Source organism: Camelus ferus, chromosome 7 (genome assembly GCF_009834535.1).
Source record: "Camelus ferus isolate YT-003-E chromosome 7, BCGSAC_Cfer_1.0, whole genome shotgun sequence".
NCBI lineage: Eukaryota > Metazoa > Chordata > Mammalia > Artiodactyla > Camelidae > Camelus > Camelus ferus.
The window spans coordinates 36109685-36123099 of NC_045702.1; the positions used below are offsets into that span (position 1 = coordinate 36109685).

General features: G+C 40.5%; 1 protein-coding gene across 9 annotated transcripts in view; it reads left to right on the plus strand.

Moving 5' to 3' along the window:
- ELMO1 (engulfment and cell motility 1) overlaps nucleotides 1-13415 on the plus strand; it is a 491925-nt gene that overhangs the window by 142250 nt on the left and 336260 nt on the right. For all 9 annotated transcript variants that reach the window (XM_032483695.1, XM_032483693.1, XM_032483692.1 and 6 more), the window contains 2 exons: nucleotides 1911-1961; nucleotides 12351-12520. In XM_032483695.1, coding sequence (XP_032339586.1) covers nucleotides 1911-1961; nucleotides 12351-12520 — 221 coding nt within the window. The remainder of the gene's footprint in view (nucleotides 1-1910; nucleotides 1962-12350; nucleotides 12521-13415) is intronic.

Here is a 13415-nt window from a genome sequence, read left to right on the forward strand (position 1 = left end):
TATGGGACTGCCAGACCTGCCCGCACTTGGTATAAAATGTCCAAATTAGGTTTTCTTTGGGAGAGCGTATTGGCCTGAAGCCTGCTCCCTTTCAGATAATTCTTTCAGAAAATTAATTTTCCGGTAAGTAGTCAGAATTGGCTGAGAGAGAGAGTGAGTGTTCTTTGTGTTTTGGGCATCTCCTCCTGAGAAATTTCCCATCACTTCGGTGTGCCTGCTGCATCCTGAGCAAATTCTAGCTTGAGGCGTGTCTGAAGCAGTGCAGAATGACCCACAAGGTACTTTATTAGCCTCCTGGCCTCAGTGCTGGGGGTGGGAGGTGGGGGCATGCGGTGGTGTGACTCTCATAAGGTCACCTCCTGAAAGCTGAGCGTCGTGCGTACTCTGGTGGCAGAAAATAAAACTGCTAGTGAAATTCTACCTTCAGTGCCAAAGATGCTAAATGAAAGCTTTAAAACGCTCACCTCCAATGTACTTGCTGAGTGGAGATGGACTGATTTGGGATCTGCTTAGTTATGCTGCTTGTTCTTAACTTCAAGGCAGCGTGAAGTAGGAACCAGCAAATGTTGAGAAACCAGTTTCCTTTATAACCTTTAAAAAACAGCTTTATTAAGATATAATTCATGTGCAAAGAAATTTCACCTTTTACAGTGTTCAATTCATTGGATTTTACTGTATTCACAGCTTTCTGAATCAATCAATTTTAAAACATTTTCATCACCTCGAAAAGAAACCCTGCACCCATTAGCATTCATTCCCCAGTCCTCCTCCCCCAGCCCCTGGGAACCACTAATTTGCTTCCTGTCTCTATGAATTTGCCTCTTCTGATAAATGGAACCATGAAACATGTGACCTTTCTGTCTGGATTCTTTCACTTAGTGTGATGCTTTCAAGGTTCATCCCTGTGGTAGTGTGTATCAATACTTATGGCCTAATAATATTCCATTGAATGGATTTACCACATTTTGTTTATTCGGTCATTTGCTGATGGACATTTGGGTTGTTTATACTTTTTGGCTATTATGAATAAAGTTTCTATGAACATTCTTTTTTTGTATATATATGTATTTATTGAAGTATAGTCAGTTTACAGTGTTGCATCAATTTCTGGTGTACATCACAATGCTTCAGTCATACATGAACACACATACATTTGTTTTCATATTCTTTTTCACCGTAAGTTACTACAAGGTATTGAATATAGCTCCCTGTGCTATACAGTATGAACTTGTTGTTTATCTATTATATATATGTGTGTGTGTGTATGTATATATATATATATTAGTATCTTCAAATCTCGAACTTCCAATTTATCCCTTCCCACTCCTTTTCCCCTCAGTAACCATAAGTTTGTTTTCTATGTCTGTGAGTCTGTTTATGTTTTGTAAATAAGTTTGTTAGTCTTTTTTTTAAGATTCCACATATGAGTGATATCATATGGTATTTTTCTTTCTCTTTCTGGCTTACTTCACTTAGAATGACAATCTCCAGGTCCATCCATGTTGCTGCAAATGGCATTATGAACACTCTTGTACAATTTTTCGGGTGGATGTATAGCTTCAGTTCTCTTGCGAGTATATGTAGGCGTGGTATTGCCAGGTTCCCTTAATAACCTTTGAAGATCTTTTTTTTTTTTTTTTTGCTACTCTTGGGCTCCATATTTTTCTTCTCTGAGTTTATCTTCATTTCCTCTGTGTTGAATGCTGTCCATGACTTGATATAAAGTTAATACATCTGAGACCCAGTTTAAAGTTCTTTGTAGAAATAATTAAAAATTACTCAAGTGAGAATAAACTGAATCGTATGGATGTTTATTATATAGAGTCTCTGCTGGATTATAATTGCCTTTGTTCTCTTCTTCCCAAGCTTCCACTTGAAGAATTCCAATGATTATTTTTTTTCTTTTCCAGAATCGTAATGAAATAAAAAATGGCACTATCCTTCGATTAACCACATCTCCAGTAAGTTGATCTTTTTTTTTTTTAATAGCTTTGTAGTAAAGTCCTTGATCTCCAGTTCGTTATGCATGATTACAGGATATTAACTTTTCAGGGTGACTTTAGTGTGAAACAAAAGATCTTTGGAGTGTCCTCATATTCTGAACTAGCAGGAATGCCTCCCCTTCTAGTTCCAATTACAGAAAAGGAAACTTCTGTTCCAGGTTAAGTGCAAATAAATTGACCTGAAAATCTGAGTTTTCCGATCACCTCAGCAGTTCCCGTATTCCGGGTGGGATAGCTCGGCTGTAACTGATGGGTTTTACCTACCTGCCCACACAGCCGCCTAAGGCCATCTGCGCAAATTCAGACAACAAACAAAGCAGATAGAACCTGAGAGAGACAGCCTGTTATTCCCTTTACGGTCAGAGGGTGTGTCGGCGTGAGTGTGTCTGTGTGTGAAAGGGGCGGAGTTTTGAGGCATTTTCTAGTTTTGGTCAGTTGTTATGACAATTCATAAAAATATAGTTTAGGAAATGTTTGCCACTTAGAGTGTTTTACTGACAGCTGATTCTAGAAAATAACGCTTTAAAGTCTTCCAAATAGAAGCTGCTGAACAAAATGCTCCTGTATGTTTAAATGACTGTAGCCGACTCTGTGGCTTATCTTGATCTTGCTCTCTTGCTTACAGACGCTTTGGGTAGTAGCATTAGCATATTTAAACTATGTTATTTCACAGTGCATTTTATCACTTTCTTAAAAAATAATCTGCACAAAATACACCAAGTGTTACTATTTCCACTCCTCATATGTGATGAAAACTGTGTCTAGCTCTCGTTTTCAGTTTCCACTGAATCCATGTGGTAGGCTAAAAATAATTTTAAAAATTGGGCAAAGCATCTGGCTAAGATTAAATTGTGGGTAAGTGTAACTACCACAAATTCTTCTTGTTGAAAATTACATTAGAGAGGCTTAAAAACTCAACATTTTACCCAGCAACATCTTGAGCCAAAACACAGCGACACGCTCAGGAGGATACGTTGCTGGAGGTGCCTGAACTTCCTTTCGATGCCTTCTCTTCCACTTAATGGAAATTATCATTCGTACTCATTTTTCAGTGGCAACGTGATGAGCTGAGACATTTTTGTCTGCCTTAGCATTGATCGTCTTCCTTTTGTCACCAAGTGTTCATGCTAGTTTGACCTTTAGACCATGGTTTCATTTGGTTTTGGTTGTTCCTATTTATCCTGCTGAAGTGATTCACCTGCTTGTTGGGCAGAAGGAATACACCTTGCCTTTTGTTTCATCTCAGAAATTAGAAAGGCACTACTTTTTAAAAAAATCTAGTTCTTCTCTGAGCCAAAAAAGAAGTCAGTTCCCTTTTTTATTTACTGTAAGTTCCCGAACAAAATTTCTGCAGTGCTGAGCTATTCCTTAAAAGAAGGCTGGATGGATGTTTGGCAGGGTGAAGTGTGTCCACATCCCGAGGGCGAATGTGCTAACAGTGTGGTGTGACGTGCATCCCTGGCGACAGTGGCACCGGTGCCTTTCATGTTCCCGGCACGGTGATCGGAGAGATGTGAAAACCAGAGCACAGGGCAATGTTATGGATGGAATCTACCTGCATGAGACTGCGTTACATTTTCCAGAGAACAGTGATCCCCAAACCTGAATTACCAGTAGGACTTTAAAAAGGCTGATGCCTGGGACTTTAATGAGAAACTAGATAATGATATCTAGGAATAAGGTCCAGGCACCTGTGCTTTAGGTCAGCCCTTTACGGTGTGGCTGTAGCCACTGGGTCTAGAACTGGGAATTACTCAAAAAGCAAGGTATTTTGGATCTGTAAACTTCACTTGTTGCGGGCAGATGACTTTTTCTTAGTGTTTGACTGAAAAATATGGGTCCTCATGTGCTAACTCTTTCACTTTCGACCTACACTATAAAAATATGTTAAAAAATAACTGTCTTTATCAAATTTGCTATGAAGTGCTGGAGTGCCATAAAGAAACCAGCAGATGGTTTTGCGCTAGCTTTTACAAGTCCTTTCATCTACCTCAGCCGAACTCTCTGTAGCCAGCCAAGGATGCGTACACCCCGCACGTGCACACACACACATGCACACGCATGTATACACTTTTGGTTTAAGTAATGTGCAGCTGTGCTGAGTCTCACCTCCACGCTATCAGTCGTTCTATTTTTGTTGATTTTTACTGATGAATCTATTTTCAGTCCTCCTCTATTATAGAGCGACCCTTCTTGGATCATTCCCAGTAAAATAGGACTTTACTAAGGGAAGATCTAAAAAAAACCAACTTGCATCAATAACCTGCATCCTTGTTATTCTTTTAAAGGCCCAACACTTGGCTGATGGTCCTCTTCTGCAATGCACATCTGTAGACAGTCTCTCTAGCGGCCATCCTTAACGTGGATCTCTTTTAGGTGTCATATCTTTATCCATCTCCCCAGTATCATCGAAACAGAGCCATGAACACACCCAGGAAATGTGTGCAAATGTGTGTGAGTTTCCAAGCATTTCAGGGTTGGGAGACCTTCAGATGGTGCAGCTAAGTAGTGTTCCTTGTACCTGCCAGGAAAACAATAGCTGTGGAACAAATTCTAACTTGAGGCCACACATTGCCTGGAGCATACTTTACATACATTTTTTCTATGGTTCCTATTAGAAGTAGCTTGGGTTGCCAGACCATTGTTTTCACTTTCCCATAATTTTTGTTTTACAACGTTTTCCTAGTAAATGTATCTGTTGTCTCAGACTGTGGAAAGCCACTCTAAGTAGGACACAAAACCCAGAAGCCATAGAGAAAAAGATTGATAAATTTGACGACCAAAAAATTAAAACTACCCCACAAAACATTTATGTTTGGAAATAATTCCAGAAACAAAGTCAAAAACAGCAAATTATGAAAAACAATTGGCAACGTACATGATAAACAGAGGGATAATTCCTCAATTTGCAGGATCCCTTATGGATAAACAAACAAACTGCCCCCAAAACAGATGGCCAAAAGCTATAAACAAAAATGATCTCTCCCCCAACTTTATCTCTCCCCTTCTCCCTTGATCTATAAATCTATATATCTATTTATCTATTTCATCCTGGCAGGTAGATATAAATATACGTATATATAGAGAGAGACAGAGAGAAATTATATATATATATATATATATAGACTGTCTATATATATAGAGAGAGATACATGGTTATATAAATCTATATAGACATAGATATATATGAAAGAAGAAACGCAATCTTTTTCTCAAAAGAGATGAAAATCTACACTCCTAGATAATCAAGGTGTGAGGTAAAGATGCCGTGATATCAAGAGTATAAATTGGTACAGCCTCTTTGGAGGGCAATTTAGCTGTATCCACCCAAGCTTAAAATACATATGTCTTTGTCCTGACAGTTTTACTGTTGGGAATGTATCTAATAGAGATAGATTCACAAAAGCACCGCAGGACACACACACGCGCACACACACACACGCACACACACCATACACGTCCATACATGGCTGTATGCATCATTGCTTTCAGTAATCAAAAACTGGAACCTGTTAGCTGTCCATCAGTTGGGACTAGTTAAGTGCGTTAGGTAATAACCATGTGCTAGAATGCTGTGTAGCTGTTAAAAAGAATGTGGTATACGCTGCCTCGGAGGCATCGTGAAATTTTATTATGAAGCGCAAAAGTAGGTTGCAGAACATGGTGTATAGCGTGACCCCCGTGATGCACATGGAAAGGAGGGGTATGTATGTCGATAAAAGGATAATAATGATTCTCAAGGGATAATATAAGAAACTTAACACTGGGCTAACTTTATAACTTCCGGTGGTACTTACGTATTTTTTTCAATACCATGTGCTGGTGTTATTTTTAATTAAATAAATACACACAAAAATGAATATTGTAATGTCATTACAGAGTACAAGAGGTGAATCATAATGTTCCATGCTGAAAACATTTCATTATTCCAAACTGTTAGGTTTTCAGAGCCCTTTTATGTATGCCTGAACTCTTCTTGCCCGTTATTCCTCATTTTGGTCCATGTGGACGTAGCAAATAAAACTGCTCATCATTCATCTACTGTTGCTTTGTCAGCTCCAAGGGTAACTCTGCCTTTCTGCTCTCTCTTCTTTAGGGGACTGATATTACAAGCATCTAGGTCAGAGAGGCTGTCACACTGATTTTGGGGGCTAATTACTCTGGCAAAAAGAAAAACAGTGTTATCCCCGTCACTGTGGATTCAGGTTATCACAGATTCTTAGCAGTAAGACCATTAACAAGTTTTTGAACCAATTTTTCTCCACTGAGCTGGGAAACTTAAAAAAGAATTGTAAAATGTTTTAAGCTCTGTTTCTTGCCATTGCCCTCTGAGCCTAACTTAGAAGCCAGTGGAGGCTTTTAGGCAGAGGAGAGACAAGTTTACTCTGGCTGCTGCCCCAGAACAGATTGCGGGGTGGCCAGGGGACAGGCTCGGAGTTCAGCACAGCAGTCCCGGCAGGAGATGGAGATGGTGTGGGCTGCCTGCGTTGTAGGGATGTGGAGGGTCTGAAGGCGTGTTGGAGGGCAAGCCCCCAGCACTTGCTGGTACTTTGGATGTGGTACTCCTTGAAGGAGGCTGTGAGGATGCTCCCGGTGTGTGGGCACGGTCAGCAGTGGCGCTGTTCCTGGACCGCAAGGTTCCCAGGACGGGGAAAAGGAAGAGTTCAAGATGCCTGCTATGTGTCCATAAGCACATGTCAGCCAGGCAGTTTGGTATGTGTGCTGGCAGCCTGGAGAATATGGTGTGCCAACCAGCACAGATACATGGTGTGGAAGGCCGTGGGCTGGATGAGGTTGGCCAGCGTAGGGAAGGCAGAGCCCTGGGCATACTCTCAGGTTTAGAGGAGGAGCCGGCCACAAAGCCAAGAGAAGACAGTGCTTCAAGGAGGAAGGAACCTTAGGTGTGCTGGTGGCTGCTGAGACAGTGAGGAAGATCAGAGGAGGGAGGTGGGCGTGCCGCATAGAGATATCCGGGCTCAGTGTGTCAGGGGTGAGGGTGGAAGCCCTGATCGTGGAGGGGAGGAGAGGAGGCAGTGTGAGGTGGAGTGAGGCGGCAGCTTTAGACCCACTCTTTATTCCAGAACTTTTGCAGAGAATGGGAGCAGTGAAATGAGGGCCTAGCTAGAGGGGAACTGGTTCAGTGTACAAAGGTTTCTACCTTTCTGTTTGTTTTTTAAGACAGGACCTATTAAAGATGTTTGCAGCTGGAAATGATCCACTGCAGAGCGAGAACCTGATGTACAGAAGAAAGGGGGATAAATTAGAAGGAGAGTATTTGAGAAGGTGAGAGAGTAAGGGCTCGAAGCTGCTGTGGAGAAGGATTAATGTTAAATAGGAAACAGGATGCTGAGTGCATAGAATCAGGAAGAGCAGAGCATGAGGACAGAGGCTCCCGGCCGTGTCCTGGGAAGTAGGAAGACGCAGGAACTCCTGGCTAACTGCTTTGATTTTGTCAATAAAATGTGAGGCAAGATCACCAGTGTGAGGGAAGCAGGGGATAGGGAAGTTTTAGGAGAGAGGAAAATGTGAAGGCATCATTTTGGAGGGACATAGCAAACATTCTAGAAAAGTGTAGTTGGATTGCTGGGCAATATTGAGTGTGCACTTGAAAATATCTGTGCTTGTGAACCTATGGGCTTTTTTAGACTACTTCTTAACTGGTATTATGGACCCAGAACCGTTCTGGAAGTTCCTTGGGGATCATTTTAATGGGGACCTCAAAGAAGAGAGATGGAAATGCTTGGCTCACAGCCACCTTACATACCCCTTCTGTGCCCCCGCTGATGCCTCGAGGCTGTTTCCTTCTGAGCCTGGGCCCAGAGCTCTCAGTCCAGGACCTCAGGCAGCTACATCAAGCTGTTTGAGTGGCTGAATGCGAAGCTTGTTTTCTAGCCTTAGGACAATACCAGCAAATAAAACCTACTATCTGATAAAATCACCTACATGTAGGCTCTTTTCATTTGTGCTGACTGCTTGAAAAATCAGAATTAAGTCTGTTTCATTTTTTAATAATACTGATTTTTCCCCTGAATGTAAAAATATTGTAGAATCATGGAGAACTTGAAAAGTGAAGCTTGCTACAAAAAATTATGCAGAATATTACAATTCATAAATAACAACGGGTCATATCTTGATTTTTCCCCCCTTGGATTATGTTTATGCAAATACGTGTGCATGTATATTCATTATTTCTTCATGTGTTTAGTGGAATTTTTTTTTAACTCCTGGTAAATGCCAGGCACTGTTTTAGATACTGGGAATAAAGTGGTGAGCAAATCTGACATGTTTCTTCTTCTCCTTTACGTTCTGGTGGATACACACCCATACCCGTACACACACACCACTGCCCCACAAACAATAAAATGTATTTTCATCCTAGCCTTTCTCCTAACAGTCCATCATGAGGATGTGCGCATGATATCCTATATTCTCTGAAGGTTTCATTTTTAATTCCATATACTATTTCATCCTATGACGATATCTTGAGTTATTTAACCATTGTCCTATTGTTAAGCATTTTGGTTGCTTATAGTGTTTGAATATAGGCTGTTTTAAGAGCTCCAAAGGTACCACACATCTGTCTAGATATTTAAATGCATCCTTTCAGTCAGGGACACTCATCAGCACCCAGGATTCCTCCAGCTCTGCTGCTCATGAACTTCTTAGATCGCCTGGCCCCGTCTGCTTGTCTGTCCTCACCTCCTTCCACTTTCCCCTTTGGCCTCTAACCGCAGACACACTGGTTTCCTTCTGTCCCTCAAGGCATGCCAGGCTTTTTCCTCCTGTTCCTCTTTTGCACTAACCATTCCTGCTGCCCAGAATATCCCCCCACCCCTCCCCAATGTGACTGACTCCTTGTCAATCAGATCGCTGCATAAATGTCACTTCCTTAGGCTGCTTGTCCCTAAAATCCACCCCATCTTAAAAAGCCATCAGTCACTCTCTATGGCATTCCTCCTTCTAGGTTTTGCTATGAACTCAGTGCAGGAGAAGTGTGGATGGTTCCACAGAAACTTCTCAGGCTGTTGCGTTCACTGACCTGGACGGTGCAGTTTGACACGATTTGGAGGAGCCTTTATTATTGTTTTGGGAGGGACTCTTTGGCTGAGACCCCGGCAAGTCAGAGTATTGCTTTGTTATTCTGGCGTGTGACTATCTTGGTAAAATATTTTCAGTTTCCACAGCAGTAACTGATTAGCAGTCCTGGGATTTAGGATTCTTCAGTCTTGATTCCTCTGCTTGGGACACTTGTCCCTTCCAGGTTTCTGTTGTTGTCCCTCTTCACTTCTCTCATTTTAAATTTATTCATTAGTTAACTTCTGAGTAGGTAATACTTGAAACACATACAAAAGTAGAAAGATTGGTATAATAAATCTCATCTACCCAGATCCCACAGTTACTGACTCATTCTTTCTATTTTCTTAGAAAACGTTCCCCCTGAGAAGTGTACACCTTTAAAAGGGCAAGTGGATTCTCTTTCTGGTGCAGTAAGCCGGGAGGAGCTTGCAGTGCCCCCCGCTGGAGAAGACGAGGTGGTAGTTAGGAGACAGAGGCGGAGCCCCTGTGCCCCTGTGGGGCTGGGCCGCGCATCTCATCATCATATTGAGATGCAGTCTCCTTAGTGTTTTAGAGCCATGGTTCTCAGCCTGTGACGCCAGGACCAGCAGCATCAGCAGCACTTGGGGGCTTGTTAAAATACAATTTAGGGGACCGCACCCGAGGCCTACAGAACGAAAACTTTGGGTGGAGCCCAGGGATCTGTGCTGTAAGAAGCTGTGCAAGTGGTTCTCATGCATGCCACCATGGGAGTCCCGCTGCTTTAGAGCCTGTTCCCAGAGTCCAGTGGCCAGGTTCTGTCTCAGCCCAAGCGCGGACAAGCCATGTGATCCTGGGCGAGTTATGTAACTTCTCTGCACTTCCCTTTCCTCTTTATAAAATGAAAATAATTAAAGCACCTACCTGATAGGGCTCTCATGCCGATTGAATGATTTCTTTCCTGGAGGTGTTTAGAATAGTGGCTCATAAAAAAAGCTGAGTAACTGCCAGCCGTTTTTATTACTAGTATTAATTGCACCAAATGCTATTAGTTAGTATTTAAAAAAAATTTTTTTTATGGAAGTATAGTTGATTTACAATGTTGTCTTAGTTTTTGGTGTATAGCAAAGTGATTCAGATATATATATATATACACAAACACATACGTATTCTTTTTCATATTCCTTTTCATTGTGGTTTATTACAGGATATTGAATATAGTCCCCTGTGCTATATAGTAGGACCTTGTTGTTTATCTATTTTATATGTAGTAGTTTGTATCTGCTAATCCTAAACTCCTAATTTATCCTTCCTCGATCCCCTTTGTTTTCTATGTCTGAGTTGTTTCTGTTTTGTAGATAAGTTCGTTTGTGTCATATTTTAGATTCCACATATAAATGATATCATATGATACTTGTCTTTCTCTTTCTGACTTACTTCACTTAGTATGGTAATCTCTAGGTCCATCCATGTTGCTGCAAATGACATTTTTGCATTCTTTTTATGGCTGAGTAGTATTCCATTGTGTATATATATATAAATACTTATATATACACCACATCTTCTTTATCTAGTCATCTGTCCATGGACATTTAGGCTGCTTCCATGTCTTGGCTATTGTAAATAGTGCTGCTATGAACATTGGGGTGCATGTATCTTTTAGAATTATAGTTTTCTCTGAATATATGCTTAGGAGTGGAATTGTTAGATCACATGGCAACTCTATGTTTAGTTTTTTAAGGAACCTCCATACTGTTTTCCGTAGTGGCTGCACCAATTTACATTCCCACCAACAATGTAGGAGGGTTCCCTTTTCACCACACCCTCTCCAGCATTTGTTATTTGTAGACTTTCTAATGATGGCCATTCTGACTAGTTTGAGGTGATATACCTCATTGTAGTTTTGATTTGCATTTCTCTAATAATTAGCGATGTTGAGCATCTTTTCATGTGCCTGTTGGCCATCTGTATGTCTTCTTTTGGAGAAATGTCTGTTTAGGACTTCTGCTCATTTTTGGATTGGATTGTTTGTTTTTGTTATTGAGTTGCATGTGCTGTTTGTATATTTTGGAAATTAAACCCTTGTTAGTCGCATTGTTTGCAAATGTTTTCCCCCAGTTTGTAGTTTGTCGTTTCAATTTGGTTGTGGTTTCTTCTGCTGTGCAAAAGCTTATATGAAAGTTTGATTAGATCCCATTTGCTTGTTTCACTTTTATTTCTGTTGCCTTGGTAGACTGACTTAAGAAAATATTAGTATTAATAATGACAATGAAATCATTTTTGAGTCCTCATTATTATCATAATCTCTATAGTAAATGCAGACTTCTTGCTGGGAGAGAAAATGTATTTTTCAAGGAATTTAAAGTGATTTGCTTGGGTTAAATATTGTATGTTAATGTTGATGCTGTATCTCCATTTGAAAATTTTGGAGAATGGAACATCTTTGAAAATTAAAAAAAAAATGATTTTCACTCAGCTCTCCATTCTCCCTTTAGAAAAATGGGATTTAGGATTTTCTTACTGTTTGTCCCAAGTGAAAGGTAGGTATGGAAACCTTTACTGGATGAATGAGAAATACAGACGACACATTATTTTCTAGAAGTTCAGCTCCTCTGGTGTGTTTCTGTTCCTCTCTGTCCTACATATAGAAGCCCAGTGCAAATGCCTTAAAGAGGAGAACTCTAATTCTAGGCAAAGCTGCTAATTTGGTTGCCTAATTATTTTGTTTTAAATTCATGCAGTAAATAGCTAATGCATGTGAAACATATGTTGTTGAAAAGTGGAATTTACAAGCTCCATTATGTTGTGCTGGAAGATTTTTAGTAACCCGGAAAGATTATTCAGGTGTCTAATGAAGCTTTTGAACATTGTGTGTAGGCCGTTATTACTCAGAGTATTGACTGAATGGGTAAACATGCTGTATAAATTTGTGTAATTGCTTAATTAAGCAAATAGCTTTTTGTCACTTACAGATAATAATTTTACTTTGAGAGTAAACATTCTCCCCATTCTCCCCTCCTCACTGCCATACCTGTTCCGTTTCTGGGGCATTTAGTGTTCTTGTGCTCTTGCTTTTCCTTGAGATGGAAACATAGGTCCTGTCAAAAGAAGGCAACTGATTCCTGTCGTGAAATTGACAGGCATTGCCTGAAGGCGGAGTCATTATGGTTGGAAACCTGTCCTGGGCTTGTAATATTCATTAAGACTTGTGCTTTTGGCCTTTGTATCTTCATTTTCCAACGAGATGTTAATTTTTTGTCTGTTGTGATTTCCTCTGTGAACACTCTTTGCTTTGTTTTTGTCCCCGGTGAGGCTCAAAACGCCCAGCAGCTCCATGAACGAATCCAGTCGTCAAGTATGGATGCCAAGCTGGAGGCCCTGAAGGACTTGGCCAGCCTCTCGCGGGATGTCACGTTTGCCCAGGAGTTTATCAATCTGGATGGCATCTCTCTCCTCACGCAGATGGTTGAAAGTGGCACTGAGTAAGCATCTTTTATCTAGAGTTCTACTCTGCCCTATACTTCATAACATTCTGGGTATTTGTTACTTTCCTTATACTTGCAATTTCTAGTTTTAAATACCAGAAATTGACTAGGGTTAGGAAAGAAAAAAAGGCTTTTAAGATAGTGGGTGGGGTGTGTTTTTGTAATCTAAGTATTACTACATTCTCCACCCACCAACTAGCCAGAATCTAAGACAATGTCTGAAATTTCATATTTATAAGGAAAAATATTAAGTCATTATCTCTAAGGGCCTTTCCAACACTAAAATGATAATTTTACAAAATAAGAATCCCTCACATACCTTACCTATCCCCAAGAAAAAGTTTCCTTCCCTGATTCCATTTTTTTAAAAAGTTAGAATACCTCCTCATGTTTCAAAGTCTTCAACCGGGTCGAAATAGCATCCCTGAAATAATTTTTTTTTTAATTAACATTTGGAGTGTGGGTAGTGGTAGAGCACATGCTTAGTATGCACAAGGATTCAATCCCCAGTACCTCCCTTAAAAAAATTAACATTTAATTGATGAAATATGTGTTCTTAGTTATTTACAATTGAATGCAATAAACATTTATTCGGTACTTACTCTATGCAAAACAGTGGAATTGGGAAAACTTAAAAAGATGTTAAGCCTTACTATTCCAGAAATTTATGGAGGCAGAATTCAGTTGAGGTACAATTCCTCCTGAAAGCTAGGAGTCTAGAAGTTGGGCCAGTTATATCTCATGGAACCTTACCAGGGGGATGTCAGTGAGCAGGCCTTGAAGGAGTTTGAGTTCTGTCATAAGCAAGAAAGGAATGGGCATTGCTGATTGGGGAACTCACCAGCTAGGGAAAGGACCTGATTCTCTGGTGTGATTGTGGAGTCTAAGGAGC